The 27931-nt window shown below is 34.3% G+C and overlaps 1 protein-coding gene across 6 annotated transcripts; it reads right to left on the bottom strand.

Moving 5' to 3' along the window:
• Positions 1-211: 211 nt before the first annotated feature.
• Positions 212-22841, bottom strand: LOC144957028 (uncharacterized). 6 transcript variants are annotated; one of them, XM_078887959.1, is made up of 4 exons: positions 22801-22841; positions 20609-20800; positions 17080-17130; positions 212-11452 (listed from the first exon to the last, which is right to left on the bottom strand). In XM_078887959.1, the coding sequence occupies exon 4, from the start codon at positions 10887-10889 to the stop codon at positions 3834-3836; it is 7056 nt and encodes a 2351-aa protein (XP_078744085.1). In that variant the 5' UTR covers positions 10890-11452; positions 17080-17130; positions 20609-20800; positions 22801-22841; the 3' UTR covers positions 212-3833. The 6 variants fall into 6 exon arrangements, with proteins under 6 accessions (XP_078744085.1, XP_078744088.1, XP_078744084.1 ...); XM_078887962.1 differs by lacking the exon at positions 17080-17130; XM_078887958.1 differs by lacking the exon at positions 22801-22841 and having other exon boundaries at positions 20404-20619.
• Between the last annotated feature and the right edge of the window lie 5090 nt (positions 22842-27931).

Below are 27931 nucleotides of genomic sequence, written 5' to 3'. Positions count from 1 at the left end.
AATAATATAATAATAATAATAATAATAATAATAATTAATAATAATAATAATAATAATAATAATAATAATAATAATAATAATAATAATAATAATAATAATAATTATAATAATAATAATAATAATAATAATTATAATTATAATATAATATTTTCCATGACTGCAGTAAGCAAACACGGGGTAAGAAGTGTCAGTTAATCAAGCTAATTACTAATAAATAATAACACATTTGCTTTATTGAATTCATGTAACACAGAACACAAAGCAAGCATTGGAATGAAATGACCCACCACCATTAAACAAAAACAATAAATAATGGTTATGAAAGATTAAGACAATAATTATTTTTTTTAAAACAGAAAAGAAATAAATGGCACCTTGTATTTTCACTAAGTGTGCATAACACTTTTGGGAGCTTTCAAATTTCTCCAGACAAATCCAACAAAAAAACAACAGTTTTACAATTTTCACAGTCCATCATATTGCATCCTTCAAAAAGTACAAAAGTTGACACATCAATCTAATGTTGACGGCGACCATCGTACTACGATACTTAATTATGATATAATACACACTTCTTGGTGTGTTACATATTTAACGATTTGAAACAGCCATATAGTTATATAGCTTTGAAATATATTAAAGTTTAAAAAAAGCATTTTTAAAGCCTATTAGCTCTTAAACGATGTTATTATGTTATACAATACAATCAAATTATGAATCATGCATCACTTTTCTGAGTGAGGAAAATATTAAACATCTAATGTATTTACAATATTGACATTTCAAATCAATATTTAATTAATTTTTTATTTTTTTTTCATGAAATTAACGGCGCTAGTGACTTTTTAACACACCATTTTTTTTTGTTTGTTTGTTGCTTTAGGTCTCTTCCAACACAATTGAGGTTATATGAGAGACCGCTGAAACAAAAAAACAAGCAATCTAACAAAAATAGTACAAATGTAAATCAAAATCATAACCTAAAGATATCATAAGCTAAATTATAAATAACCAAGAACAAACAGGCAGAAGATTTACAGAAAAAAAAATATCCCCTGTCAAAAATACAATCACAAACCAAAGAAGCAGGATAGGCTAGTAAAGAGAAGAAGAAACGACATCACTATCGGATCGTACACCCATGCGAACATCATAGGTATATGATTCAAGGGTGATGCTCCCATCCAACCACCCGCATCTAAGCGTTATGGAATGGTCAGAATTAAGACACAAAATGAACAGGAGAAGTTGAAAGACATTCTCCAATTACATAAGTTAAAGTAATCAATTCAGATTAACTACTTAGGGATCATTAAACTTCTTTAGTTATGCTTCTCTAGAAAAAATAAAAAATAAAATAAACATCACATCAAAAATTAATCAAAAATCAAATTATAAAACTCAAGGACACTGCCGCAAGACTCAGACAAAAATCATAATAGAACAATTTACCTCATGCGATAAATTTTTGAAACAAAAGAAAAAACAACATTTTAAGTCATCAATTAGATATTTATGTGTCTGCAAAAAGAAAATAATGGTGAAAAAATTAATAAGTATTCATCTAACATGTAAGCCAATGTGCACATATTTGCAGATATGATAACTGAACGCAATGATTACGGGTCTGATTTAACATCGTTGTAATGGACAATCTTTTGAGTTGGTTTGAGAGTATTTCCATTACAATTACAACAATGGACCCATAACAGTTTGGGTTATCAGACCTGTAATAAATAAGTACACGTCGGTAAAAGCTCAAGGACTGTACATTTGTGGTCGTTAATAAAAAGATATAGAATGAAATCAATTTTCAGTGAAAATCGCAACTCATTATTATTGTTAACCGTAAATCAGAATTCAATGATTAAATTGTAGATCATCAATTAATATTCAATGACATGCGAACTGTTTCTTCTATTAACCTTTAAAGGCGAGGTTAAATTATGTGTCAACCTGGCACGATTTCATTACCATTTTCATTTTTTAAAAAGCTCTCTTTATAAATGTTAAAATGTCATGTACGTATAGAGTGACCCGGCCTATAGCAGGTTTACATTAAAAGCAAATGGCTACCAAAAATGTTAAATCATAGACTTTAGTGTGGTGATGTGATTACAGCAAAATAATAGCATGCAATGCATTGAACATAAAAAAAAAAAAATCACAGCTTATTCATGATTGAAGTGTTATACAAGGAATCAACACAAAAGCACATCTAAGTCTAATTCTTGAAAATAAATAGAAAAAGACAATTGTCTCGAAGAAATAGGAAATGTCCAAGATATTTCTCAATCAAAGTAAATGGTCAATATTGTGTTACAACATTTTAGGCTTGTTTGTTTTTTGTTTTTTTTGTTTTGAGTTTGACAGTTTTGGAAAAACTTTTGGGTTATTTCATTGACAAGAAAAACGAAAATGATAAGGTAGGTAATCAAAATCCTAGAATCCAATTGTATTTTAATTCTTAGCAACACTGTACGAAAATGGAAATACAAACATTTGTTTGTCGAGTCTAAAATTACTTAAATATTCCCCTCACTCTCTTCCTTAATTTATTTCTTGCTCTTAATTTCAGTTGCATAAATGAGCATTTTCAAAATCAGTGTGCAACCTAAAACTTATAATAGACACACTGATTAAGTTTACTCAAAGAAGCATGGACTTCTCTTCCATATATGCAGGCTTATTTGATCAGGCAGTGGTTGTGAAAAATAAACAAATAAAAAACATTAAAAGTAAAAGACAGAAATGAGGTTTAAAGTTCAAGCTTTCTATTTCATTAGATTGTGTAAAATTAAGAAAAAAACCCAACAATTCTCTCTCTTCATGATCTTTTAATAATCATGGTTTCAAGTTTGCCTTCTGATTAGTTCTAAAAAAAGCCACCATGTGTTTTCGCTAAGTGTGCATAACACTTTTGGCCGTCTTCAAATTTCTCCAGACAAATCCAACAAAAAACAGTTTTACAATTTTCACAGCTCATGTTATTGCATCCTTCAACTTTTTCAATTGGGCTTTTACATCCTGGGCAGATTTTCCTTTTATCCGGATTCTCTGCACACCACTCATCAAGATGACGCTCAGCATCCGACCCACTCCTGACCATTTTGAAAAAAAAATCACAGCTTATTCATGATTGAAGTGTTATACAAGGAATCAACACAAAAGCACATCTAAGTCTAATTCTTGAAAATAAATAGAAAAAGACAATTGTCTCGAAGAAATAGGAAATGTCCAAGATATTTCTCAATCAAAGTAAATGGTCAATATTGTGTTACAACATTTTAGGCTTGTTTGTTTTTTGTTTTTTTTGTTTTGAGTTTGACAGTTTTGGAAAAACTTTTGGGTTATTTCATTGACAAGAAAAACGAAAATGATAAGGTAGGTAATCAAAATCCTAGAATCCAATTGTATTTTAATTCTTAGCAACACTGTACGAAAATGGAAATACAAACATTTGTTTGTCGAGTCTAAAATTACTTAAATATTCCCCTCACTCTCTTCCTTAATTTATTTCTTGCTCTTAATTTCAGTTGCATAAATGAGCATTTTCAAAATCAGTGTGCAACCTAAAACTTATAATAGACACACTGATTAAGTTTACTCAAAGAAGCATGGACTTCTCTTCCATATATGCAGGCTTATTTGATCAGGCAGTGGTTGTGAAAAATAAACAAATAAAAAACATTAAAAGTAAAAGACAGAAATGAGGTTTAAAGTTCAAGCTTTCTATTTCATTAGATTGTGTAAAATTAAGAAAAAAACCCAACAATTCTCTCTCTTCATGATCTTTTAATAATCATGGTTTCAAGTTTGCCTTCTGATTAGTTCTAAAAAAAGCCACCATGTGTTTTCGCTAAGTGTGCATAACACTTTTGGCCGTCTTCAAATTTCTCCAGACAAATCCAACAAAAAACAGTTTTACAATTTTCACAGCTCATGTTATTGCATCCTTCAACTTTTTCAATTGGGCTTTTACATCCTGGGCAGATTTTCCTTTTATCCGGATTCTCTGCACACCACTCATCAAGATGACGCTCAGCATCCGACCCACTCCTGACCATTTTACAAGACATTCCAGCATGGAAAGCCGTGTGACAAGAACTGCAAGTGCTGGCAAAGCAAGCAGCACAGTTGAATTCACACCCCTCTTCCCCAAAGGTAACTTCATACACCACTGGGCAATTTGGGGTCGGGCAAAATTTGTACCTATGAGACTGGGAACTTACAAGATAGTGGAGAGAGGAGCAGACAAGTTTTTTCTCTGTAATCCATTTCTTGGCAAATACATAGCGCAAATCTTTCCACACAAATTGTTGACCACAATCTTCTTCAGCACATATTAGCGGAAACTGGTTGTTTTGTACACAGACATGAGTCTGGTGTTGGAGGCATATATCACAATATGGGTGTCCACACACCTCCAAACGACACAGGCTATCTTTAGTTTCCAAGTCTTCAAGACACACAACACATTTTGGCATGCTCTTGTTCCTGACAGACTTGGTCTGGAATAATTCATTTCCCAAATCAGATAAGTACTGTTCCAGTTCTTCAATGGATGCATCAGATCCTGAACATTTCAAAGTGTGTGATCTGCAATCCAATGTAACTGAAGACAATTTATAATCTTTAATCAACCCATCAAGCAGTGGTCCATATTTGGTCATCAGTGCTTTCATCAAACCAGGGGGTTTTCCCAAACTCTTCAACCTGAAGATCTTCTCCTTTTTAGACTCATTATCAGAAAAGTATTTATTGATTTCGATCATTGCTTGACTGACCTTTGAAGGTTTTCCATACATATGGATTTTTTTCGTTCTTTTATCCGAGATGATGACACAACCAGTTTTCTTATAAGTTTGTTGAAGGTAATCTTGGCCAGCAGCAGTCAATAAACATTGACACACTTTGACTTTGTCACAATCAATAGTCTCACCCTTTAGTTCATTATTGATACACTCTCTTGCCTTCACGATGCCTTCCGGATTATCAGACCTGATTGTGATGGCCATATCCTCTTTCAACTCCTTCCACTCAAGATCCACACCCAAATCTCTTTTCATGCATGAAAACAATTCATCCATCTGATCTCGACATGCAGCCTTGATTTTCTTGGGAACAAGAATTGTTGTTTTAAGAGATGGAGAAATTTTAAGAAGTTGACCCCCAATCCTTAAACAATTTTTCAACCTCTGACAAATGTGCAAGCCCCTTACAGGGTCAGTAAAGTAAAGGAAAGCTGTGTAGTAAACACTGTTCTTTTGGGGTTTACTTACCCAAACAGTGAAGTGTTCTTCATCCTTTGGATCAATAAGAGATTTTAATTTCGTTTTGATCCCTTCTAGATCTCCCTGACTTGGTACTTCAACAGGAATTCTTGGGATAGTAATTCTTTTAATATCAACTTTCCTTCTAGTCAGATTCAGGATGCTGTCTCTGATGGCTTCCTCTGTCACTTCTCCAGTTTTAAAGACAATTAGATCTAAGTCTGGCTCATTATCATCATCGTTGTCACACCGAACATTCTTTTGTTTCTCCTTCTTTGAAAGAATTAACTGCTTTAATGTTCCATTTATAATAACATTTCGCCCAATCAAACCTGGTTTATCCATTGGGTCAACTTTTATGAAAGCTGTACCATCTCCTTTTACAGGTCGCCTTAACCAGGAAACCTTGGCCTGAAACATATTCTTAGTATTCTCAGATACTTTGTCAAGTCTGAGTGAACCTGCCATTGTTTCATCTCGTTTGGTTCTTTCAACAGCAATGAGTGCTTCCTCTACAGAACGATATCGGAGAAAACCCCAAGGCTCATTGTTTTTGAATTGTATTATCTCCAAAACGTTCCCAAACTCGCCAAATTTCACTAGTATATCTTCTTCTGTTGCCTCTCCAACTCGTCTAAGCAAGACTTCAGTCGTCTGATGTGGCATCAATACTTGCCTGACACAAGCTCCTGACCCAAGAACAGCTCTTATATTCGGCGAATCATTTGATCCCTTATCAAAAATCTTGCATTCTGATTCTTCTTTCTTCAATTTGTTGACAGCTTCAGATTTCACAATCTCCAAATAGTTCATTACGTCCTGGTGCATCTCTGGAGTAGAAGTATAAATAGAAATAGTCCCAAGATCTCTGTCAGCCTCCACGATTGGATGTTTCATCCCAAATTTCTCGCACATTTCTTCCAGAGATAGGAGATTGGAATATCTTGGCCCGACCAGAGCCCGAAATACAGATGGACCCACCTCTTCTTTGTGTACGACTGTCAAAGTCTTTTCCTTTACTTTAGTGATATTGATACCAATATGACCTTCATCAATAGCTTCCTGTATCCATTCCTCATCCACAACCAAAATTCCTTTGATGAACTCCCTGGAGGTTTTTACTAACTCAACAAAAACTAACCATTCCGGTTGAAGATTTTGAGCCACAAGAGTACATGATGGATGAAGATGGACTTGGCGCTCAGACACGAGAGAAAAATATCCAGCCCTGCTGTGACCCATGAAGTGACATAAAGAAAGTCCATATGCCTTAAACATGAGTTTACTAAGAACTGTCATGGAAGAGGGATCATCTGAAAACTGTTTTAACACGTTCAATTTCATCTCATGATGAAGGGCTGTGATAGTCTCATCAACACAGGTTTTTGTGTATGTCATGCTTTTGTAATTAATGCTCTTAGACTGACACCACTGTCGTTTTTCCTTGCTGGTTGGTTTTGCCTCCCATATTTTGTAAATGGTGTACCAGGTAAATATGTCACCACTCTCCAGTCCAAACTCTGCTTTGGTCCTTGCTGATATTTGAACCTCAGTCTCTGTAAGTCCTCTATAAAATATGCCAGAACCATTGCTTACCACAGAAGCTAAAACAATTGCATCATAAAGCAAGTTTTCATTGTTGGCTTTGTACACAAGGTAACCAAGTTTGGGATCGAATGGTAACTTTGAAATCCATCGTCCCACATCTGTGATTTTTTCGTTTTCTATGGCACCGAGAAACTCCAAAGTTTCCAGGGCTGCTTGAAGAGCATTGTCGCTAGGGGCCTCCACAAAGTCATAATCACGAATATTCACTCCCAACTCAGCAAGTTTCAGAATTGCCTGTCCCAGATGAACACGTAAAATTTCTGGTTCATTTATAGACCTCATAGTTTTGAATCCTTCCTCAGAAAAGAGCCTGTAGCATTTTCCACTTGCTGTGCGTCCAGCTCGTCCTTTTCTTTGATCTGCAGAACTTTGACTGATCATGTGAACACCCAAAAGGTTGAGATTTTTTTTGGCATCATACCTCATTTCTTTGGAAACTCCTGTGTCGATGACATACTTTATACCATCAATAGTAATGGAGGTTTCAGCACAATTTGTAGCAAAAACTACCTTTCTAACACCTGGATCCAACTTTGAAAACACTTTTTTCTGCTCATCTGGCAAGAGCTGTCCATGCAAAGGGAGGCATTTAAAGTCATTCCTATTTTTGAATAATTTACAAAATTCCTCACAACAACGCTGGATTTCAACAGGTGAAGTAAGAAATACAAGAATGTCACCTTCTGCTTCATTTTTATGGATATCAGCAGCTTTAGAGACAGCCTTGGATTCATAATTTTCAAAATCATCTGAAGACTCAATGTAAAAGACCTCCACTGGGAAAGTTCTTCCTGACACTCGGATCTCTTTAGGACATTGGAAATAGTCAATGAAAACTTGAGGATCAATAGTAGCTGATGTGATGACTACTCTCAAATCTGGTCTTCTGTTTAAACAATCCTTGATCATTCCCAGCAAAATGTCGGTGTAGATGCTTCTCTCATGGGCTTCGTCCACAATAATACATGAATATTTCTGAAAATCTTGATCCTCCAAGCATTCATTCAGCAAAGAATGATCAGTCATGAAAACAATCTTTGTGTTGTTGTTCACCTTTCTCTTGTTCCCAGTTTTGAAACCAACAAGATCACCTGTTCTTACAATCATTTCTTGTGCAACTCGATCAGCCAGTTGCACTGCTGCAACTTTTCTTGGTTGGGTACAGACTATCATCCCATCACTAGCATTTCCTGCATCGTATAAGTACTGAGCTATTTGAGTGCTTTTTCCTGAACCAGTCTCACCTAGTATGATGGATACTTGATTCGATTTCACATGAATGACAATGTCTTCACGACGGGCGTATATTGGAAGAGCACTTATCAGACGCTGACATTCGACCCCAAAATCTTCTTTTATTCTACACAGTTCTCGACCTGTTGTTGATGATGGTTTCATTTCTTTAACTATTTTGCAAATAGCTTTACATCTACAAACAAATTCCATTCTTTGTTTGAGAGCTTCCATTAATTTGTCTTCCACAGCATCTTTCTCTGCTGAATTTTTTTCTTCCTCACTCTTTTCCAAATCTTTGATTCTGTTTCTCAGAGATGATATTTTCTCATCATGATCACGTAGAATATCATTCTTTTTGTCTTCCATGTTCTTCAAAACTTTCTGAATTTTAGAATTCCAGGTATTCAATTGTTCTTCGTCAATTTCAAGCTCTTGGTTAATTTTATTCACCTCATAAGTCATGTTTAGTCTTGTTTCTTTTTGAAACTTAAAAAGAGTCTTTTTCAGGCGTCTTGCATCTGCTTTGCTCCTCAATTCTATGACGCATTTACTTGTTGTTTGGGTCAATACAATTGATTCTTCTTTTATCTGGAAATCCTCAATTGATGAAAGGTCATTGATAATGGTTGTGATAAAGTCAATGCACCTCTCAATTTGAGCAAATGATTTCTCTATAGACAATTGAAAGCTAACAGGACACATCTCAATCGTATTGCTTTCATCTGGTTGATCAGTTGTTTCTTCACAAGATGTCTTTTCCTTATCCTTTTCATTGACTATAAGACTAGTCTCTTTAACATCTCTTATATTTTGAGTATCCTTATCTGATTTTTCCTTTGTCACATTTTTTGAAGGGAGGTTTTTATCCAAGAAACAAATAAAATGAATGAATACACCCAGAACACCCCTCAACTTTTCAACCATACTTTTCACACATTTTTTCGCCATCCATACATTGTCTGTAAGGATTGCAAATTTGAAGCTTGAACTTGTCTCTTCTAACAATGGCTCAGATGTGAATATCAACTCCATTCTTCCACTTTTAGGAAATGCAAAAGCTCCTTTGACAGCGAGTTTTAACTCGTCACCACTCTCAAACAACTTTCTCATTTTCAGAGAAACATTCAATCTCTTGGCAGAAATTTTAAAGTCATTGTCTTTGAGTTTATTTCTATTTTTCCCACCTCTTTTTGTCTTTTTCTTCTGTCCCTCAGGTAATTTAATTTTTGAACGGGAATCACTGTTCTCACAAGAAGATCCACCAGTCATGTTATTTGACTCACTTTTTCCCTTTATAAATTGACTGTTGGCTTCAAGGAAAGGCTTTGGTCTAGTTGTGTTTCCAACATCTTTAAACTTTGCATTTGACTTTAAGTTCTTTGCTTCTTTCTCAGAATTGTTTTCATTCGTTTCATCATTTTTTCCACTAGATTTCCTTCTGGAGCTACTACTTATCACACTGTTCTTATCCTCACCGTTTCCTTCCTCTCCTGGTAAAGGACACTTCAGGAGCAAAGTTTCATTTCCTTGTCTTGTTAAAGAATTCGAGGAACCTCTTTTATTCTGTTGCTTATGCTTCCAATTCCCTCCTCCTTCTGTCGAATGTTTACCCTTGGCTGACGTGCTGCTTATTACACTTGTCACACTCTCTGTATCATCAGAATCCTTCAACTCCAATGCATCATCTTCGGTGGTATTTGCTAAGTTTGTCGATTTTCTATTTAGCCTTTCTCCCAATCCTCTCCTTCCAGCTCCTCTGTAACCCCTCTTTAATGATCTGCCTCCTCTTACAGGCATGCTTTGAACACTAATGTTATCATTTCCATTCTCATCATCATCATCATTATCGTCTCCTTTTCGTCCATCATTGGGTCTGGATTTATCCTTGCTCCTTGATATGTTTTTCTTGAATCGGGATGCTTCACAACCAAGAGGCATTTGATCATTCAAATCATTCATAGAACCCAAGTTTCTGTTCAAACTGCCATGAAGATTTCCTCTTCCTCTTTCTACTCCTCTTCCTCTTTCTCCGCGTCCTCCTCTCCCTCCACCTCTTCCTCTACCACCTCCTCTAACATTCTGAGAAGATGCTGATGTGTTACTATGTTGATCCATGGATCTTCTGCGACTGTGAAGGTCTTGAGGGTATCCAGTCATCAAATCTGGAGTAGACAACTGTGGCATTGGCGTTGGCATAAGACCCTGGCCTGGGTAATAAGGAGGAGGGGGTGATGGATTGTTGTGCTGGGGCCTGCCAGGGTGCTGACGACCCCTTTGATTCTGCATGTAATTACTGTGATATCCTCCTGAATGTGAAGTTGGGCCCATTGGAGACGCACTGTAGGGAGGGGGTCTATCATCATAGAAAGATTGAGACTGCGGAGAGTATATCGGATTGTAAGAATCATTTGGCATGCTTGGTTGAATTCCATAGTCTTCATATGATGGGTCGTGGTAGTGTTGATGCAGCTGCTGCTGCTGCTGCTGGCCATGATGATGGTGATGATGATGCTGACTTGGCACCAACTGTTCTGGGTTTATAGTAAGTGTTACTTGTAAAGGCCCTGGCATGGAGTTAGGATTCCGTTGTGGTTGTGGTGGTGGTACTGGTGGTTGATAGCCAAGTGGTTTGTGCTGGAATTCACTTCTGAAGTTTTGTTGATCATTAAAGTTGTTGTAACCCCCTCTGGGGGCTCCTCTACTTGGATGAAAAAAATTGGAATTTTGGGGACCATTGCGCCTCGACGATTGGTTATTAAAGGCAGAATTCATGATGTGTTAATTGTTGTTTTTGGGAGAAATGAAGTATCCTCGAAATAACTGTGTGGTAGGTTTTAAACCATTTGGTTGTTTTGCTTTATTTTGAATTTAAAAATACGCTTTAAAGATAAGAAATTATCAATAAAAATGAATAAATAAATAGTTGAATAATTAAGGCTTCATTAACTTTCCCAAAAGAAAATTACAAAATTTGCAAATCAAGAATGATGCTCTTATTGATTAAAAAAAGAAGGCTTATCAATGAAGTGATATTACAGATTCAATACCAAAACAAGATAATGTTTTATGGTGTTACTGTGTCATAATCAGAGATGTGATGATTAAACCTTGACATTTTGTAACAGGCTCTTGCTTCTTTGGTACAGTTATTTTTCTTCAAGCATCCAAAACGTTTCAAAGGCTGAAGACTCTCCTGGGCATTCTTCAGATTCTCGCTTCTTTGGTGCAGTCCTTTTCCTGCAAGCTAGCAAAACGTACCAAAGGTCCAAGACTCTCCTGCGAGATTTTCCAAAGCATCAGGATGGTTATCTCAAATCCCAGAGGCCAAAGGTAATCTATTAGAATAAACATTGACAAAAAGATTAGATAAATATGAATATGAACATTTGCAAATACAGTCACATCTCTCCAATCCGAACACCGTTGATCCCAGCATTTTGTCCTGATTACAGAGACATCCAGTAGCGGAATCAATCCCTATAGCCTAAAGTGAGATTTTATATAGCACAATATCCACTCAACGTGCTCAGAGCGCTTTACAAGGGGTCCCTGGCCAACAGCAACACTTAACATGTAGGACGGGACATGACACTTGTTAGGCGATATTATAATTTTTTTTGGACAGAGACAATGCTGTTAACGGCCAGGTACTCATTTTAACCTGAGTACAGTGAGATAATGTGAGTAAAGAGTCTTTTCCAAGGACTCAACATGTGCCATGCAAGGCTCGAACCCAGGACCTACCGATCTGAAAGCGAGTGTCATACCACAAGACCATGTAGCTGCACATAGCCTGTACAAATAAAGAAGAAAAAATCCGGGATCAGGGAACCTGTCCGGATTATGGAATTCAGGATTAGTCCATTTCCACTGATTTACCATGCTAGGTGGGTATCACAATGTTTCATTTATTCCCCAAACAGCCTTTTGGGCATCCTTTTAGTACCAAACTCTTACAAAATCCTCACTGCCTACAGCAAGGCAGCCATTCACACCGGAGTCAAGTGGGATAATAATATGTAGTGCAATAAAAAAGGATCTCTCTCTCTCTCTCTCTCTCAGCCAGGTGGAAGGTGCAGTGTCAATCCCAAATTTGACTCTCTGACACCATAATATTTTTATTCTATTTTTACATCTAGCACTTCGCTAGACCCTACATCTCTCAAGCTTACCCAGGGACACAATGCCAGGAACAGGATTCTGAGCCACTGATGAAATAATGATATTGTTGAGACACTTAAATCAGTTATATTTCAAGTAAAATTTCTCTTTATAAATTTTTCAATCCCAGAAGAACTTTTTTAAAAACAACAAAAATTCCAAATAAAATTTAGTAACTCCAAATTTTTCATATATGTATATTAATTAAATGTTTCAAGTCAAAAGTGTAAAAAATATAGCTCAGTTGGCAGAGAGAGCACTTGCTTCATAAGCAAAGGGACAGAGTTCTGTCAAGGGTGAAGTCGAAATCCTAATATGGCGGTCATTCTATGTCAAGTGGACAAATTTTCGAAAATTGGAAACCACACCCGTTTTAATTTTCCTCAAACTTGGCTCAATTAAAGATACTTATGAGACATGAAAAACAAAACAAATTTTCAGTTCAGAATAAGGATATTCAAATTTTTTACAATTTTTTGAGATTTTGTCTCAAAACGTGTCAAAATCAAATTTGCTCGCGGGTCCATTTTTGAGAAGCTAAAACCTTTTTATTCATCAAGCTAAATCTCTTAAATTTGGTAATTCTTTACAACTTTAAGCATAGATTACAATTATTTGAAAGAAAATGAATTCTTTTTTCAACTGGAGTTATCTGCCATTGAACAGGGCACCGTGTGCTGTTTGGCAAAAAATTGCTATTTTTCAATAATTTTTGTCATGACTTTAATGGTTTATTTTTGGTCATTAATGATGTCTATCTCAATAAATAACATATGGTCCAACATAATATAACAAAAATATGGGTCTGGTACTATAATTTTTCGAACAATAACTCATAGTGCAATGCGACACTCACCAAAATCACAAATCTTCGCCAACTTCAAGGCTCAATATGTTCAAAGATGTCGCTAAAATATTTTTCAAAATTTGATATGTTGAGCAGATACACTATTTCAACAAGCACATAGAAGCTTTCCTTGTATTTTGAGGTGCTTCATGGTAAAAATTACCTGCAAAGAAGCTAAATATCTCAATTCATAAGTTTGTAATGGGAATAACTCAATTAATTTGACCCCCAATATCGACTCATATTACACTACACAGCTAATAAACAAAACTTAAAATATTTGGCTTATGAGAAACTGATGATAAACCAATATCATACTGAAGGTAGGTACTTTAAAAAGTATTAAACGCTTTTGCACTTTAATTTTCCCCCCATAAATTGTGACTGAAACACAGTCATTCTTTACATGACACAGACGCTAATATTCATCATTATTATAAAATTCAATTACCTTTTCTTTAATCTCATCTGCTATTCTTTTAACTCTTTTAGAATCGGGTTCAGCAAAAGGTCCATTCTCCTTCTTTCTTTAACTTTCTCGCTTTTGTCACAAGCTACTTTTAGCTGGAGGACATTCCATCCAATGCACAAAAATGATAGATCTAAAGGAGCTGAATATTATTTTTCCTTCACGCCACCATGATACATCTGAATGAATGTATAGTCCACATTTATTGAACTGTTAATGTATCATTACGCACTTTTTTCAAAAATAAATAAATTGAAAGCATTAAATTGATTAGCTTGTAACAGTTTCTCATAAGCCAAATATTTTAAGCTTTGTTTGTAAGCTGTGTAGTGCAATATGAGTCTATATTGAGGGTCAAAATAATTAATTGAGTTATGCCTTTTTGCAACTTACGAATTGATATACTTAGCTTCATTGCAGGTGATATTTACCATGAAGCACCTCAAAGTTAGAGAAAATTTGCTTAGTGTCGCATTGCACTATGAGTTATTGTTCGAAAAATTATAGTACCAGACCCATATTTTTGTTATATTATGTTGGACCATATGTTATTTATTGAGATAGACATCATTAATGACCAAAAATAAACCATTAAAGTCATGACAAAAAAAATTGAAAATTATTCTTTTTTTTTTTTTTTTTTGCCACACAGCACACGGAGCCATGTTCAAGGGCAGATAACTCCAAAGGTTGAAAAAAAAAATCAGTATCTTTCAAATTATTGTAATCTATCCTAAAAGTTGTACAGGATTACCAAATTTGAGAGATTTAGCTTGATTAATAAAAAAGTTATAGCCTCTCAAAAATGGACCAGCGTGCAAATTTGACACGTTTGGAGACAAAATTTTTATAAATTGTAAAAAATTCAAATATCCATATTCTGAACTGAAAATTTGGTTTTCTACATGTCTCATAAGTATCTTCAATCGAGTCGAGTTTGAGGAAAATCAAACGGGGTGTGGTTCCCACCCTTGGTCCACTCGGACCATCAAAAGTTTCTACATAGTTTACCCCTGAGATGAGCAATGTATGACCAAAGCCATAGATATAGCAATTACATTGCAACCTCGATATAACGACATCGTCAGGACCGGGAAAACGTGTCGTTATAGAGGGATGTCGTTACAGAGAGGTTTCCTATGTGTGTATATCAGGAGGTGTTTTGGGTCTTGTGTAGTGAATGTATACTTTTTCATTTTCCCTCTGTAATTTATCCGGGCTTGGGACTGGCATGTATTGTATTCATCATACGCATACATGGCCACATAAAAAATGTTTTTTTTTTGTTTTTATTTTTTTTTTTTTTGTTTTTTTTTTTTGTCTTTTTTCATTTTTTTGTTTTTGATTACATAGAATGGAAGATACCACTTGTAATAGTTACGAACAATTTCATGGTAGACAAACACCTTCAAGGTTTGTCGGACCAGACATGTCGTTATACAGGGTTTTGCTGAAATGTACGTCGCTATAGAGGGGTTTTTATTACTAATGATATATAGTAAAATAAAATGGGACATGAGTACCATGTCGTTATACAGGGAATGTCGCTATAACGGATGTCGTTACATCGGGGTTGCACTGTACATTGTAGTCACGCTCTAAGAATACGGTAATCGCAAAGAAATTCAAATAAAGAACAGCGTCAAAAGCGTTAAATACAATTTTATTTAGGACATACTGCCTTTTTAATCACCAACTCACTTTAATATAACTAGTGCGAGCTTGAACACAAGGGTTATGATCAAAACAATGATTCATACTTACCATTACCAGACATTAGGTATATCATGACAATAGACGTTTTTTTTGGGTTTTTTTTCAGTGTCAAAGTAGTATGATGTCAGTGATACTAAGGGGGTTTTCGCATATTACAACATCAAAAATTTGCACCCTTTTGACCCCCCCCCCCCACCCCTTGTCATCACGTCATCATTGGCCTGAGCCCCCACCCCTCTCTTCCCCAAACGATCACGTCATCACAAAACAGAAAGAAAGAATAACTTTTTTTTTCAAAACTCCCTTACTCATTTTATATAATATTAATTATGTATCATTCTATTCACGAGTCAAATCACAATATTATCATACAAAGAAAACAGATTAATGGACATGATGTCATTCAAAGACTGGAGGCAGTGGAAATGTGGTTTTACAGAAGAATGATGAGGGTGTCATGGATGGAAAGGAAAAGAAATGAAGAAATTTTAGAAATGGCCAACAGAAAAAGATCACTGATAACAAAAATCATCAAACGCCAAATGGAATTTTTAGGACACATTATCCGCCACCCTGGTTTGGAAATACTCGCCTTGACTGGAAAGATGAATGGAAAAAGAATAAGAGGAAGACAAAGAATAACGTATTTGAAAGGGATAAGAACTTGGACAGATGAGGCTGAGAAAGGTGGCGCTGCTTTAATAGAATTGGCAAGAGATAGATCAGCTTGGCGGAAGATGACCTCCGACGTCTGCTTCAGATATGGAACTACATGAGATGAGTGTCATTCAAACTTTAAAAAGGCAGTTAGGTATGAAATGATAAACATACTACCCCAATTAAAAGTAAACAATGATCTTTTCTCTTTTTTTTTTTTTTGTCAAGTACGGTAGAATTATGTTTGTTTTTGAAAGTACAGTATTGGTGGGATGGGAAATAAATGATATATTACATTTATTTTTTTCCACCTTTTTTGTTATTTTTTGGAATGGTATCGTGATGAAGATTAAAAGGATACTTTTTGATGACATCATCTTTGGTCTGACTCCCCCTCCCCTCCCCCATGTCAACACTTGTCAATATTTGGCAGACCCCCCTCCCCTCCTTGCTGATTACATGATATGTGAACGTAGAATACGGTAGGGGCTGCCTGAAGCCAGTGATCGTAAAATACTAACGAAAGAGTGAAAATGGAGAGGCTTCGTGTGGGAACAAAACAGACAATGGATGTTTCGGGTACCTACAAACCCTTCGTCAGCATAACAATACACAAATAAACGTGGAAAACAAATAAAATATAATAAAAAATAACTTGTATCGTCTGTACTCAATGGTGGTTGCAATATGAATGAAATGTTAGCGTGGCGTGGGTAGTGGATAGGGTGCCTCAGGGGCGGGTGATCCAATGGACAGGTACTCATGTTTCACCTGGGTACAGTGAGGGAATGTGAGTAAAGAGCCTTTTCCATGGACTCAACTATACGCTGCTCAGAGTGGAATTTGAACTCAGTACCTTCCGATCCGAAGATGGGTGTCATACCACTAGACCACATAGCCGCACAAAACTTAAGGGACAAAAAAAAAAGAAAACTAAAAGAAAATTGAGTTGAATTTTTCATTTAGGGTATTTTGCAAACATAACTGAATGAGGAAAAATAATGTAGTTTTGTAATCTGATTTTTTTTTAAATTGTGGTTATTTAAACTTTAAAGATAAAAGAATGTTAGGGCAATTAAAAAGGAATATTTTATGTAAGGTTTATACAGTACCTGAATAATGGGCTGCAATGTGACATATTAATTAATTGAAGTTGGAAACAGCTGAAATGAAGAAAACAAGCAAAAAAAAAAAAAGAAATGTCATTATAATTTAGAGTTATAGACTTGAGTAAAGCAATATTCAAGTATTTTGGATATCTGGACTTATGTTCTCCAAACTTGAAACCTACAACAGTTGAATTCTATTTAAAATTTAGCATTTTAAAACGCGTATTGCTATTGAAAGACTCATAATAATAATAATAATAATAATAATAAATAATAAATAATAATAATAATAATAATAATAATAATAATAATAATGATAATGATAATAATAATAATAATAATCATAATAATAATAATAATAATAATCATAATAATAATAATAATAATAATAATAATAATAATAATAATAATAATAATAATAATAATAATAATAATAATAATAATAATAAATAAAGTTCACTCCGGTTAATCGCACACTCCGCTTATACGCTACACATTGCCAAAAAACGGAATGTTTTCTATAAAATCACTCCGCTTAATCACTACACCTGCAGTTGGAGGGACAACTAACAGCCATATGAAATCAATGATGCTGTTCCCATTCCACACAACTTTTTGGGCGAAGCATTCGATCAATTCGTCACAATGGACAACAATATACCCATCAGCGGTTAACTGACATCTCAGGAGCTACTGAGCTCCATTCAGCCACAAAAAAAGACTATGCCTGGATAATGAAGAGATGAGAATGAGTCATAGGAATGAGACAAACCACCTCGGACAAATACTGAAAATTTGACATGGTGGACAAACTACGTCGCTAAATCCAAGAACGCTTGACAGATGATCTACATTGGTGAGATTGGAGACAAAGGTTTATAAACAGTTTGCACAGAATAGAAAGCAATAAACGCTTCACTAGTACTGTTCTTAAAAACAATAATGTCACATTGTGTTGCCAATAAAACATGAAAAATAAAAATAAAAAACAACCAAAAACACTCCCCCCACCCAAACAAACAAACTTTCTAATGAGGCCATGTCTTGAACATGACAGTCTCAAGCCCGTAAAAAACTAGAAGGGAAAGTCCTATATAAAAGGCACATGAAAGCTGGGGTCTAGATACTATTATTAGCTTCTTCGCTTAATCGCACACTTCACTTCGCTTAATCGACACACTAACCCAAACACCCGAGGGTATGCGTTAGGCAAAGTCAACTGTAATAATAAAAATAATATTAATAATTATAAACTACACATATATAGCGTATTTCCTCGTCTGTACAAGCCCCAAGGCGCTTTACATGATCAATCTCTCTCTCTCTCTCTCTCTCTCTCTCAGATATAATAGACTCTAGCTTTGAAGATGTCAATATTGTCAGTTTGCCTGATATGATTAGTAAGAGAAGTCCAGAACCTAGGTGCCGAGTAGAAAAATTATTGTTTGCCAATTTATAAGAGATACATTAGGCTTGACAAGAATTGTACTGTCGTTACTTAAGCAAAAATGACGATTTGGAGTATGCGTTTTCGATAAATTGTCAATGTAAAGTGGTCCTTGTTCTTGGAGGGTTTTAAAAACAATCGTATTGAACATACTTTGTATAAAATTCTTTTTTGGACAGGCAGCCAATGAATGTATTGCTGAATCATATTTCTGTTTCCTCGTAATTAGTTGACCAACACCATTTTGATCTGAACATGTTGGGATCTGTTGATTCTTTCCTGAGATGTATTATTTAAAAGGAAATTACAATAATCAAGTTTGGAAAATAAAAAAGCATAGTGGCGATGTCAAGGGAGATGAGGTGTCAAATTATACCTATTCTACTTATTTCAATGTACATTGATTTGATTATCTTGTTGACCTGCTTGGACATAGACAGCTCCTAGTCGATGTAGACTATGAATTTCATTACTGATTTTGAAAATTCAATAATTATACTACACCCCCAACATTCGTTTCACATTTGCATCATATAATGGTTTGTGACTTCATATAGTGGTTTGGGTCTGCGAGATCCAAACAATTATATGATGTTGAATGTTGGTGTGTATTATTGAATTTTCAGCATCAGTGAAGAATCGTGAAGTCTACATCGACTAGGAGCTGTCTATGTTCAAGCAGGTCAACAACATAATCAAATCAATGTACATTGAAATAAGTAGAATAGGTATAATTTGACACCTCATCTCCCTTGACATCGCCACTATGCTTTTTTATTTTCCAAACTTGATTATTGTAATTTCCTTTTAAATAATACATCTCAGGAAAGAATCAACAGCTTCCAACATGTTCAGATCAAAATAGGGTTGCACAGCTAATTACGAGGAAAAAGAAATAAGATTCAGATAAGCGCAGGCACGGCAGACTATTCAGACTCGAGTTCGAATTGCCAACTGACTTAGCAAATTGTTTTTGAAATTATAAAAATCACATCATTTTAAAAAATGAAACCGATCTTAAATAGTACAGGTTATTGGACATTGCAACTAATTGACAGTCCATAATATGGCTAAAATATTAAGAATATAATAAAGGTGGCGTTTTCATGCACCTCCGTTGGAGGTGTACAAAACGCAATGGTAAATTAATGAAAATGTTGCTGCATACGTCCATGAGGTTTAAATAGTTTTAGATTGTAGTTTAGCATGCTGCTTAGTGATTACCGGTGTACGTTTATACAATGATAATAAATTAAAGAATAATAACAATAATTTAAAAAATCAAAAGTAAAAAGAAACATGGCACACAAATACTGATCTCAAATAAATAAATAATTTTAGAAAATTAAAACTGAAGTTTTTTAAAAACATGATAAAAAGTTTTTGAAAAAAAAACAAAAACAAACAAAAAACAAAACAAAAAAAAAAAAAAAAAACAAAAAAAAAAAGAAAGAAAAAAAAATTATGTCTTTCTCAATAAAGTAAACTTTAAAAAAAATATTTATCTACAATGGGAATCGAACCCAGTACTGACAGCTTGTCCACTGGGCTACGGAACCACCAGACTGTTCATCAGATTTAATAAAGTCTTTCTAAAACATTATTTTTCCTTCAATGCAACTTCTATTTTCTGGTTTTATATTTCGATTTTTTAAATTATTATTTTTATATAAATTTATTAACAAAAACATCCTACAGATGTCACAATATAACTTTCGCCGTGTCCAGGATACACCGTCAACGGAGGTGCATAAAAACACTACGTATAATAAAAGTATTGTGAAACTACGGAAGTCCTTCTCTTAGAACAATAGTGCTCTTCGTACACGGTCGTTATTCCTGATCTTACAAATTATAAATAATAATAATATTAATATTACCTGTCGCAGCTGATCTGATTGCGGTTGGCCTGCTCTACATGGTCTAGATAATGGCGATTTCTTTTTTGTATCTCGTCTAGCATTTGCATCGTCAACATGCGACACGATTTAACGCAAATATAAAGTAAACGAAGATGAAACTAAAACTGAAATTGAAATTTAACTTAATCTTAAAGTGAAACCACAACTGAGATTGAGAACTTACCTTATGATAATGAGATAAAGTTATACGAATCTCTTCAGCATGACACAAGTCGTAAGTGGTAACCACTCCTTATTTTTAATGATTAGCCCTAGATAGGTTGGTACTGACTCGGTGACTGATGTCACTGCAACAGCAACAGATAAGATAACTCCTAGGGGTGGAAGCTCTCCTTGTTCTAGAATTTGCTTTGCCCTTTGAAAAGAATAACCGCTATTTTATGTGTAACTATATTGAATATACATTTATTGAACAGGCAATATGAACTTCAGTACATTTATTCTACAAAGATGGGATAACTTGCCACTTGCCATATCAGAAACTTAAAGACAGGCCACTTTTTCTAGTAGTAGGATCGTCAACTTGCCTATGAACTTGGTGAAACTATAAATAGATTTCCTGGAAATCGAAACTGAAACCGAAAAATAGACTTCTGTGAACTGTTAGGCTAACCGAACTATGGCCTAACTTTATTGATCGATGTGTACAGTGCATACATACCATCCCGATTGGTAATATCGTAACGTAAAAGAATTAAAGATAAGAAACCTGCCTGTTCTAACAATTGTGTGAAAAAAAAAAATATGATGATAATAATAAATAACAACATCAAAAATAAATAAATAAATAAATTTAAAAAATAATAATAATAAAAAAATAATAATGATAATAATGATAATAAAATAATAATAATAATAATAATAATAATAATAATATAATAATAATAATAAATAATAATAATAATAATAATAATAATAATAATAAATAATAATAACAATAATAATAACAATAATAATAATAATAATAATAATAATAATAATAATAATAATAAATAAATAAATAAATAAATAAATAAATAAATTAATTAATAATAATAATAATAATAATAATAATAATAATAATAATAATAATAATAATAATAATAACAATAATAATAACAATAATAATAATAATAATAATAATAATAATAATAATAATAAATAAATAAATAAATAAATAAATAAATAAATAAATTAATTAATAATAATAATAATAATAATAATAAATAATAATAATAATAATAATAATAATAATAATAAAATTAATAATGATTAATTCATTAATTAATTGATTAATATTTGAATTTAATTTGATCTTATTAATTTTTATTTATTTGCTTATTTATTCATCTATTCATTTATTTGTTTCTTTTTTTATTTATCCATTTATTTATTTATCTTTTAAACTTTAAATTGTCATGTGGATATAATTGTTTCCATTAATTTCATGATTTTGTAGACTGGTTTGTAAATGTTGACCAGTAAAATGCATGACATCTGAAACTATGTAAAATCATAATTTATCAGAGACTTATGTATGCTTATTAACGTTGTTGCTTTCATGATTATTTTTGTCATTAATATTTCATTGTACTATGAAATTTCTACATTTATGATTAATTCGATCTCGACCAGTTTTCAATTACCAGTTTTCTATTTCGATTTTACATTGCCGTATTGATACATTTTTCCTGACATTCAAAGTTGTGTAAAATTGTCTGTGAATGATATAATGTAATTGTGTAATTATAAACTATTGTATAATGAATGCATTTAAAGGATAATTCCTATTAAGCCTTTAGTAAGATAAGATAAACGCAGTCTTCCTCAAGGGAATTAATCGTAACCTTTGAACAATTTGAATGTGCACTTATTAGATTTGATAAAAATATTATCTGTACCTAGCCTTCGAACAAAGTCCAGGAACCAACCAACTGAAACTAGGTAGAATAAGTCTGATGAATATTCAACTCAAAGGTTTATTTTTGGCCAATTGAAAATGATACATTAAATTAGAATTTCTAGTTAAATTAAAATAGGCAAAATCAATAATAAACCAAAGCAAACCAAAATATATTTAAAAAATATTAGATAGCTTTGGCAATTCGTATTTCAGGAAATATGAAATAATAAACAAATCAAAAAACAATTTAAGTAGGAAAGAGAGAACAATATCCATCCGTATTATTAGAACCAGCATATTTTATGCAAATAAACAATCAAGCACAATTTCAGTATAAAAATGGATGCCAGACAACCGATTTCAAAAGTTATGTAGTCCATCAGAGCCATAAGGCCCATGTATCAATCCAAAGTTTATCCCGGTTTCTATAGCGTGAAACGTGCAATAATAATTAATTGATGAAGCGCACTGACCGTGAGGCAGCTCCTCGACCTAAGCCGATTCGCAGTCACCCAGTGTCTCGTATCAAAGCCTGGCAACTTCTCACCAAGCTTACGTCCCCGCCCCCACGAGGGATTGAATTCGTCCAAACTGACATCCATCTCGTATGTGCAGCTCTGTGCGTAGTCAGGGATTCTGCATACAAGGGTTGCCGCCTAGAAAGAGGAGCTACGTAGCGTTAGCTCTCTTCTTTCTAGGGAATAACCCTCTTCGCCAATTAGCCTGCACTATTTTTAGCATCGGAAAACCGTGACTGAGGTCTGACAAGGCCATAGGTCAGCGCGTGCGTTGTTCAAGTTTTCAAGCAGTGCAGTTTAAGGGTGTGCAGTTGGCGAGCCTACACTACACACTACACAATGTACGCCTACCGTATTTTTGATTGTTAAGAAGAAGAAGAAAAAGAATGAGAAGAAGATAACATACTTTTTTTTAATGTTTGCTATAATACTGTAGTTGAAGTTTGAAATATAAGTTAGCAATAGACATTAGACCACACTATTGTTGTCTTGAGATGTGTAGACCTACAGTCGTAGTGTGGATAGATGCAGAAAAAGTACGTTACACAAATCAAATGCATTGTAGCGTCTATCTCTGTAGGTCTATTACTATATTTAGGTGATAAATTATTGCACAACTATGATTGGTATAAATTTATAACTGCTGCAAAAATACAACAAAAAACTTAATTAAAAAACAAAAACAAAAACAGTGATTCAACGAGTTAAACCAGATCCTGGTCTTCAATATAGCAAAGCTTTCTCAGATGACACATCATAAATCATTTTAAATTTTAGACTACGCTTTCTTCGGAATTATATTCTCATTACTAAAGTTATCTTCTTATTCTTCAGTTTATTTTGGCAACTCCACAAGTACACAAGAAGAAGATGATGATGAAGATGACGAAGAAGAATGAGAAGAAGAAGAAGAAGAAGAAGAAGAAGAAGAAGAAGAAGAAGAAGAAGAAGAAGAAGAAGAAGAAGAAGAAGAGGAAGGAGGAGGAGGAGAGGAGGAGGAGGAGGAGGAGGAGGAGGAGGAGGAGGAAGAAGAAGAAGAAGAAGAAGAAGAAGAAGAAGAAGAAGAAGAAGAAGAAGAAGAAGAAGAAGAAGAAGAAGAAGAAGAAGAAGAAGAAGAAGAAGAAAGAAGAAGAAGAAGAAGAAGAAGAAGAAGAAAAAGAAGAAGAAGAAGAAGAAGAAGAAGAAGAAGAAGAAGAAGAAGAAGAAGAAGAAGAAGAAGAAGAAGAAGATAATATATAGACCTATATTTTATTTCTAATTTTTGATATACTGCAGTTGAAGTTTGAAATACACAGTTGTCAATAGACATTAGACTACACTATTGTTGTCTTTGTTGTCTTAACAAGTATAGGCCTACAGTCGTAGTGTGGATAGATGCAGAAAAAAGTATGTTACACAAATACATTGTATACTTTGGTGGCCTATTACCATTTATTGCATAGGCTACTTACATTTACAACTATCATGGTCACCACCAGTCCCACTACCACTGCCACCATCATCATCATGCATCATTATCATCATCATCATCATCATCATCATCATCATCATCATCATCATCATCATCATCATCATCATCATCATAATCATCATCATCATCATCATCTTCATCATCATCATCAACCTCCTCATCAAGGCTATCCATCACTTTGTGAAAAAAAACAAACAAATTTTGTGTTTACTTCGGAATTATATATATATATATATATATATATATATATATATATATATATATATATATATATATATATATACACATATATTCTCATTACTAAAGTTATCTTCTTATTAACTCCAGTTTATTTTGCCAATTCCACAAGTATATTTATAACTCCAAAATACGACAATACCACAAATGGTTGACATTATTATATGACTTTAACTTCCTAATGAAACGTATTATTTGAATTTTATGTTGTAATATTTCCTTCTTTAACTTTAATTCTGAGTAAAAGTAGGTACCCAAAAGCAATTTTCAAATCCCAATATAATTGAACATGATTTATACAAGTCTGGCAGCGATTGTCATTGTAAGCATTTTGGTAGCTATGTAGTTTTCTTTTTAAGGAAAGTATGAATATTTTAAATTTTGAATTTTTGAGGCAATCGCGCAAAGTGCAAAATACCCATTTACAGCATTACATAACAAAATATGTAAAACAGCCACAACAGCCAAAATTGGTCAATAAACAGCCATGAAGGCATACATGAAGTTGAAGCCCAGTCGTTTTTATTAAGATAAACCAATGCTAATTAGGGAGCAATTATGCTGTTTTGAATTAATCCGCAATTTGATGTGAAATTAAAATAAAACACCAAAAAATGGTCAACTATGAATATTCATAAAATGTCATTAATGATTAAGCATTATATACACAGCTTAAGGGGGGGGGGGGGGGGGGGGGGGAGCGACATTAAAAATGATGAATTTTGACCCAGTTTGCTAAAAATTAGATTTTGGTGGGATGTTGTCATGTGACCATTTGTCTGCATAAAAAATTCTAGTATCTCTATATAAATGCACTTTCTGTCTCTCCGCCGTCTGACTCGCATAATCTCCTAAACGGCTAGAAGGACATGGTTGAGATTGTGCACGATCACGTTAAATGTTCTGGGGATGGTTTTTTTTCGTATAACATTTATATTATTCTGCATGGTTAATTGTCGGCAGTCGCTTTGTAAATTATCAGAAATTTAACATAATAACAATTTCAAGTCCACTGTTTGACAAACAACACAGAATACAATCAGTGTTGTTGTATGTTTACATCTGAAAACAATTCACGCTCACAGCTGATAGTTTAAATATTCACCAGACAACATCTCTCTCTCTCTCTCTCTCTCTCTCTCTCTCTCTCTCTCTCTCCCTCTCTCTCTCTCTCTCTCTCTCTCTCTCTCTCACACACACACACACACATGTTTTATGTGTATAAAAATAGAGTTGTTGCTTGAAGTTGAAGAATCTCTAGCGAGCGCCATGTTGGTTCGCATCATAGATGACACAGGAGTCTGTGGTTCATATAAACCGCTCGCTTCGTTGTCAAACGACAGGTAAAAAAAGTACTGTCACGTGATTATTTTTCTCCACGAATCAGCGTGCGTTCTTGAGACGGTAGACATGGAGGAACCTCCCTGACCATGGCCGACTAGAGTACTATAGTTACGTCATGTCCCTGACCCATTTTTAAACCTGGCCCGTTCCCAAACGGGTGCAAAAAAAAAAAAAAAAAAAAAAAAAATCGCTGCCGGGACTTATTTCGGCTCGAAAAGGGGGGCGCCGTCCATTATGCGCTTCAGAGGGGTATCCCCATTCCCTCTCTCTTTGATCTTACTCAGCCAGTTTACCGTAATCGTCTCCCTCCGGACATCGGGGGGCTGGATCGCTGCCATTATCGGGTCCCATTCTCTAGGAGGTGAGTACTAAGTCCTGTTATCGAGATGAGAGCATTGTTTATAAAATACCATAAAAATCACGTCATGGTATGGGGTGAGGGGGGGGGGTGGTTATACTTTTTTAAATTACTGTTGTGAGTGGACATTCACACCACGTGGTATGAATAAATACTTATTTCCACCATTTCTCACCTTGTAGTTTGGACCACTGATATGAAGAAGAATCATGGTCGTAATAGTAGTAGATAAAGATTTTGTTAACATAAATGGAGTGCTAATAATATATGTTTTTATGATGCTATAGATAGTTCGACGATGACGTCACTCAGGCCTTTGCTATTGTTTTTGCCATCCGCGTTTGTGAGTTGTTCTCACTAAACTGTATTAACCAGACTATAAAAGTTCATGATTACACAGAGTTTGTAAGTTGGTCCGTTATACTTCCGGATGGCAATGTTGTGAACTCCTTGGCCAAGCGCATTCTATCTATAGTTTTTAAGGTAATGACTGGTAACAGATTTAAAATTAATATATAAATTTTTTTTTTCACAAATTACGGACAAAAATTAAACAGCATCTTTTGCTAATTAAAGAAATATCGAGGAGAGCCATTCAGAGACCGCAACATCATGCATGCAGAAAGCGATGGAAACGACAGTCGTATTGTAACTAAAGTTGAGATTGTGGTCGGAATGAAATAATCGCTCACAGCTCTGTGGTTAAAGAGCATTGACAAAGCTATTAAAAAAACTTTTGAGAAGTTATTGTGAAGTAAAAAATTGTTTGTTTTTCTAAAAATCGCCATTTTTTTCATAATAAAGTATAAAGATAGGCACACATTTAAGAAAGGTTGCATGTGTGCCATATTTGATGAAGATTGAAGGGACACAATAGCTTATCCCTACCTTTATTAAAATTCCCATTACAATTGGAAGACAGCTTCAGGAGGCTGCAAGTAGGTTGGGGGGGGGGGGGGGGTCTTTACAGTCATTGAGTACCTACTTTAATTTTCGCATACCTCAATGTTTTTGGAGCCCCGTGACGCAATCCATCATCTCATAGTTATAGTTCGTTGGTTTACTGCCTATCTGTTTATTTTAGCCATTTATTATTGTCTTTTTTAAAAAAATGTTTCTTTGTTTTTCTGTTCTCATGAGCTAGATTTTAAAAATGCTTTTTCTGTTTTGAATTTTGATTATTTTATTATCAATGTCTTTGGAAAAAGATGTGGGAGATTGAAGCTTATGTGTGTATGCATCTATAACATAATTTCTTTTGCTTGATACTTTCTTCATATACCCCTGTATCTCTATGTAACATTTTCCCTCTATTTTTTATATCCATACAGATGTCAAGAAGGATCGTCTCAGTCGTCTTGCAAATAATTTCCTTAAGGAAGGCACACAGAGAAAAGAGCGTCGGGGTGGCAGCATACATACTCCAGAGATGATTGAGTTTAACGAATCAATCGTTTCTCAAATTCATGATACATAGCATGGGTAATATAGATAGAATGCGCTTGGCCAAGGAGTTTACAACATTGCCATCCGGAAGTATAACGGACCAACACACAAACTCTGTGTAACCATGAACTTTTATAGTCTGGTTAATACAGTTTAGTGAGAACAACTCACAAACGCGGATGGCAAAAACAATAACAAAGGCCTGAGTGACGTCATCTGCATACTATCTA

The sequence above is a fragment of the Berghia stephanieae genome, chromosome 11 (assembly GCF_034508935.2).
Source record: "Berghia stephanieae isolate SIO BIC M18660-M18661 chromosome 11, UCSD_Bste_1.3, whole genome shotgun sequence".
Taxonomy (NCBI): domain Eukaryota; kingdom Metazoa; phylum Mollusca; class Gastropoda; order Nudibranchia; family Aeolidiidae; genus Berghia; species Berghia stephanieae.
The sequence above is the reverse complement of the archived record's forward strand: the minus strand, read 5'-3'. Positions and strand labels throughout refer to the sequence as shown.

Coding starts and splice junctions, on each gene's coding strand:
- LOC144957028 (XM_078887959.1), bottom strand. CDS start 10,889: ATGAATTCTGCCTTTAATAACCAATCGTCGAGGCGCAATGGTCCCCAA.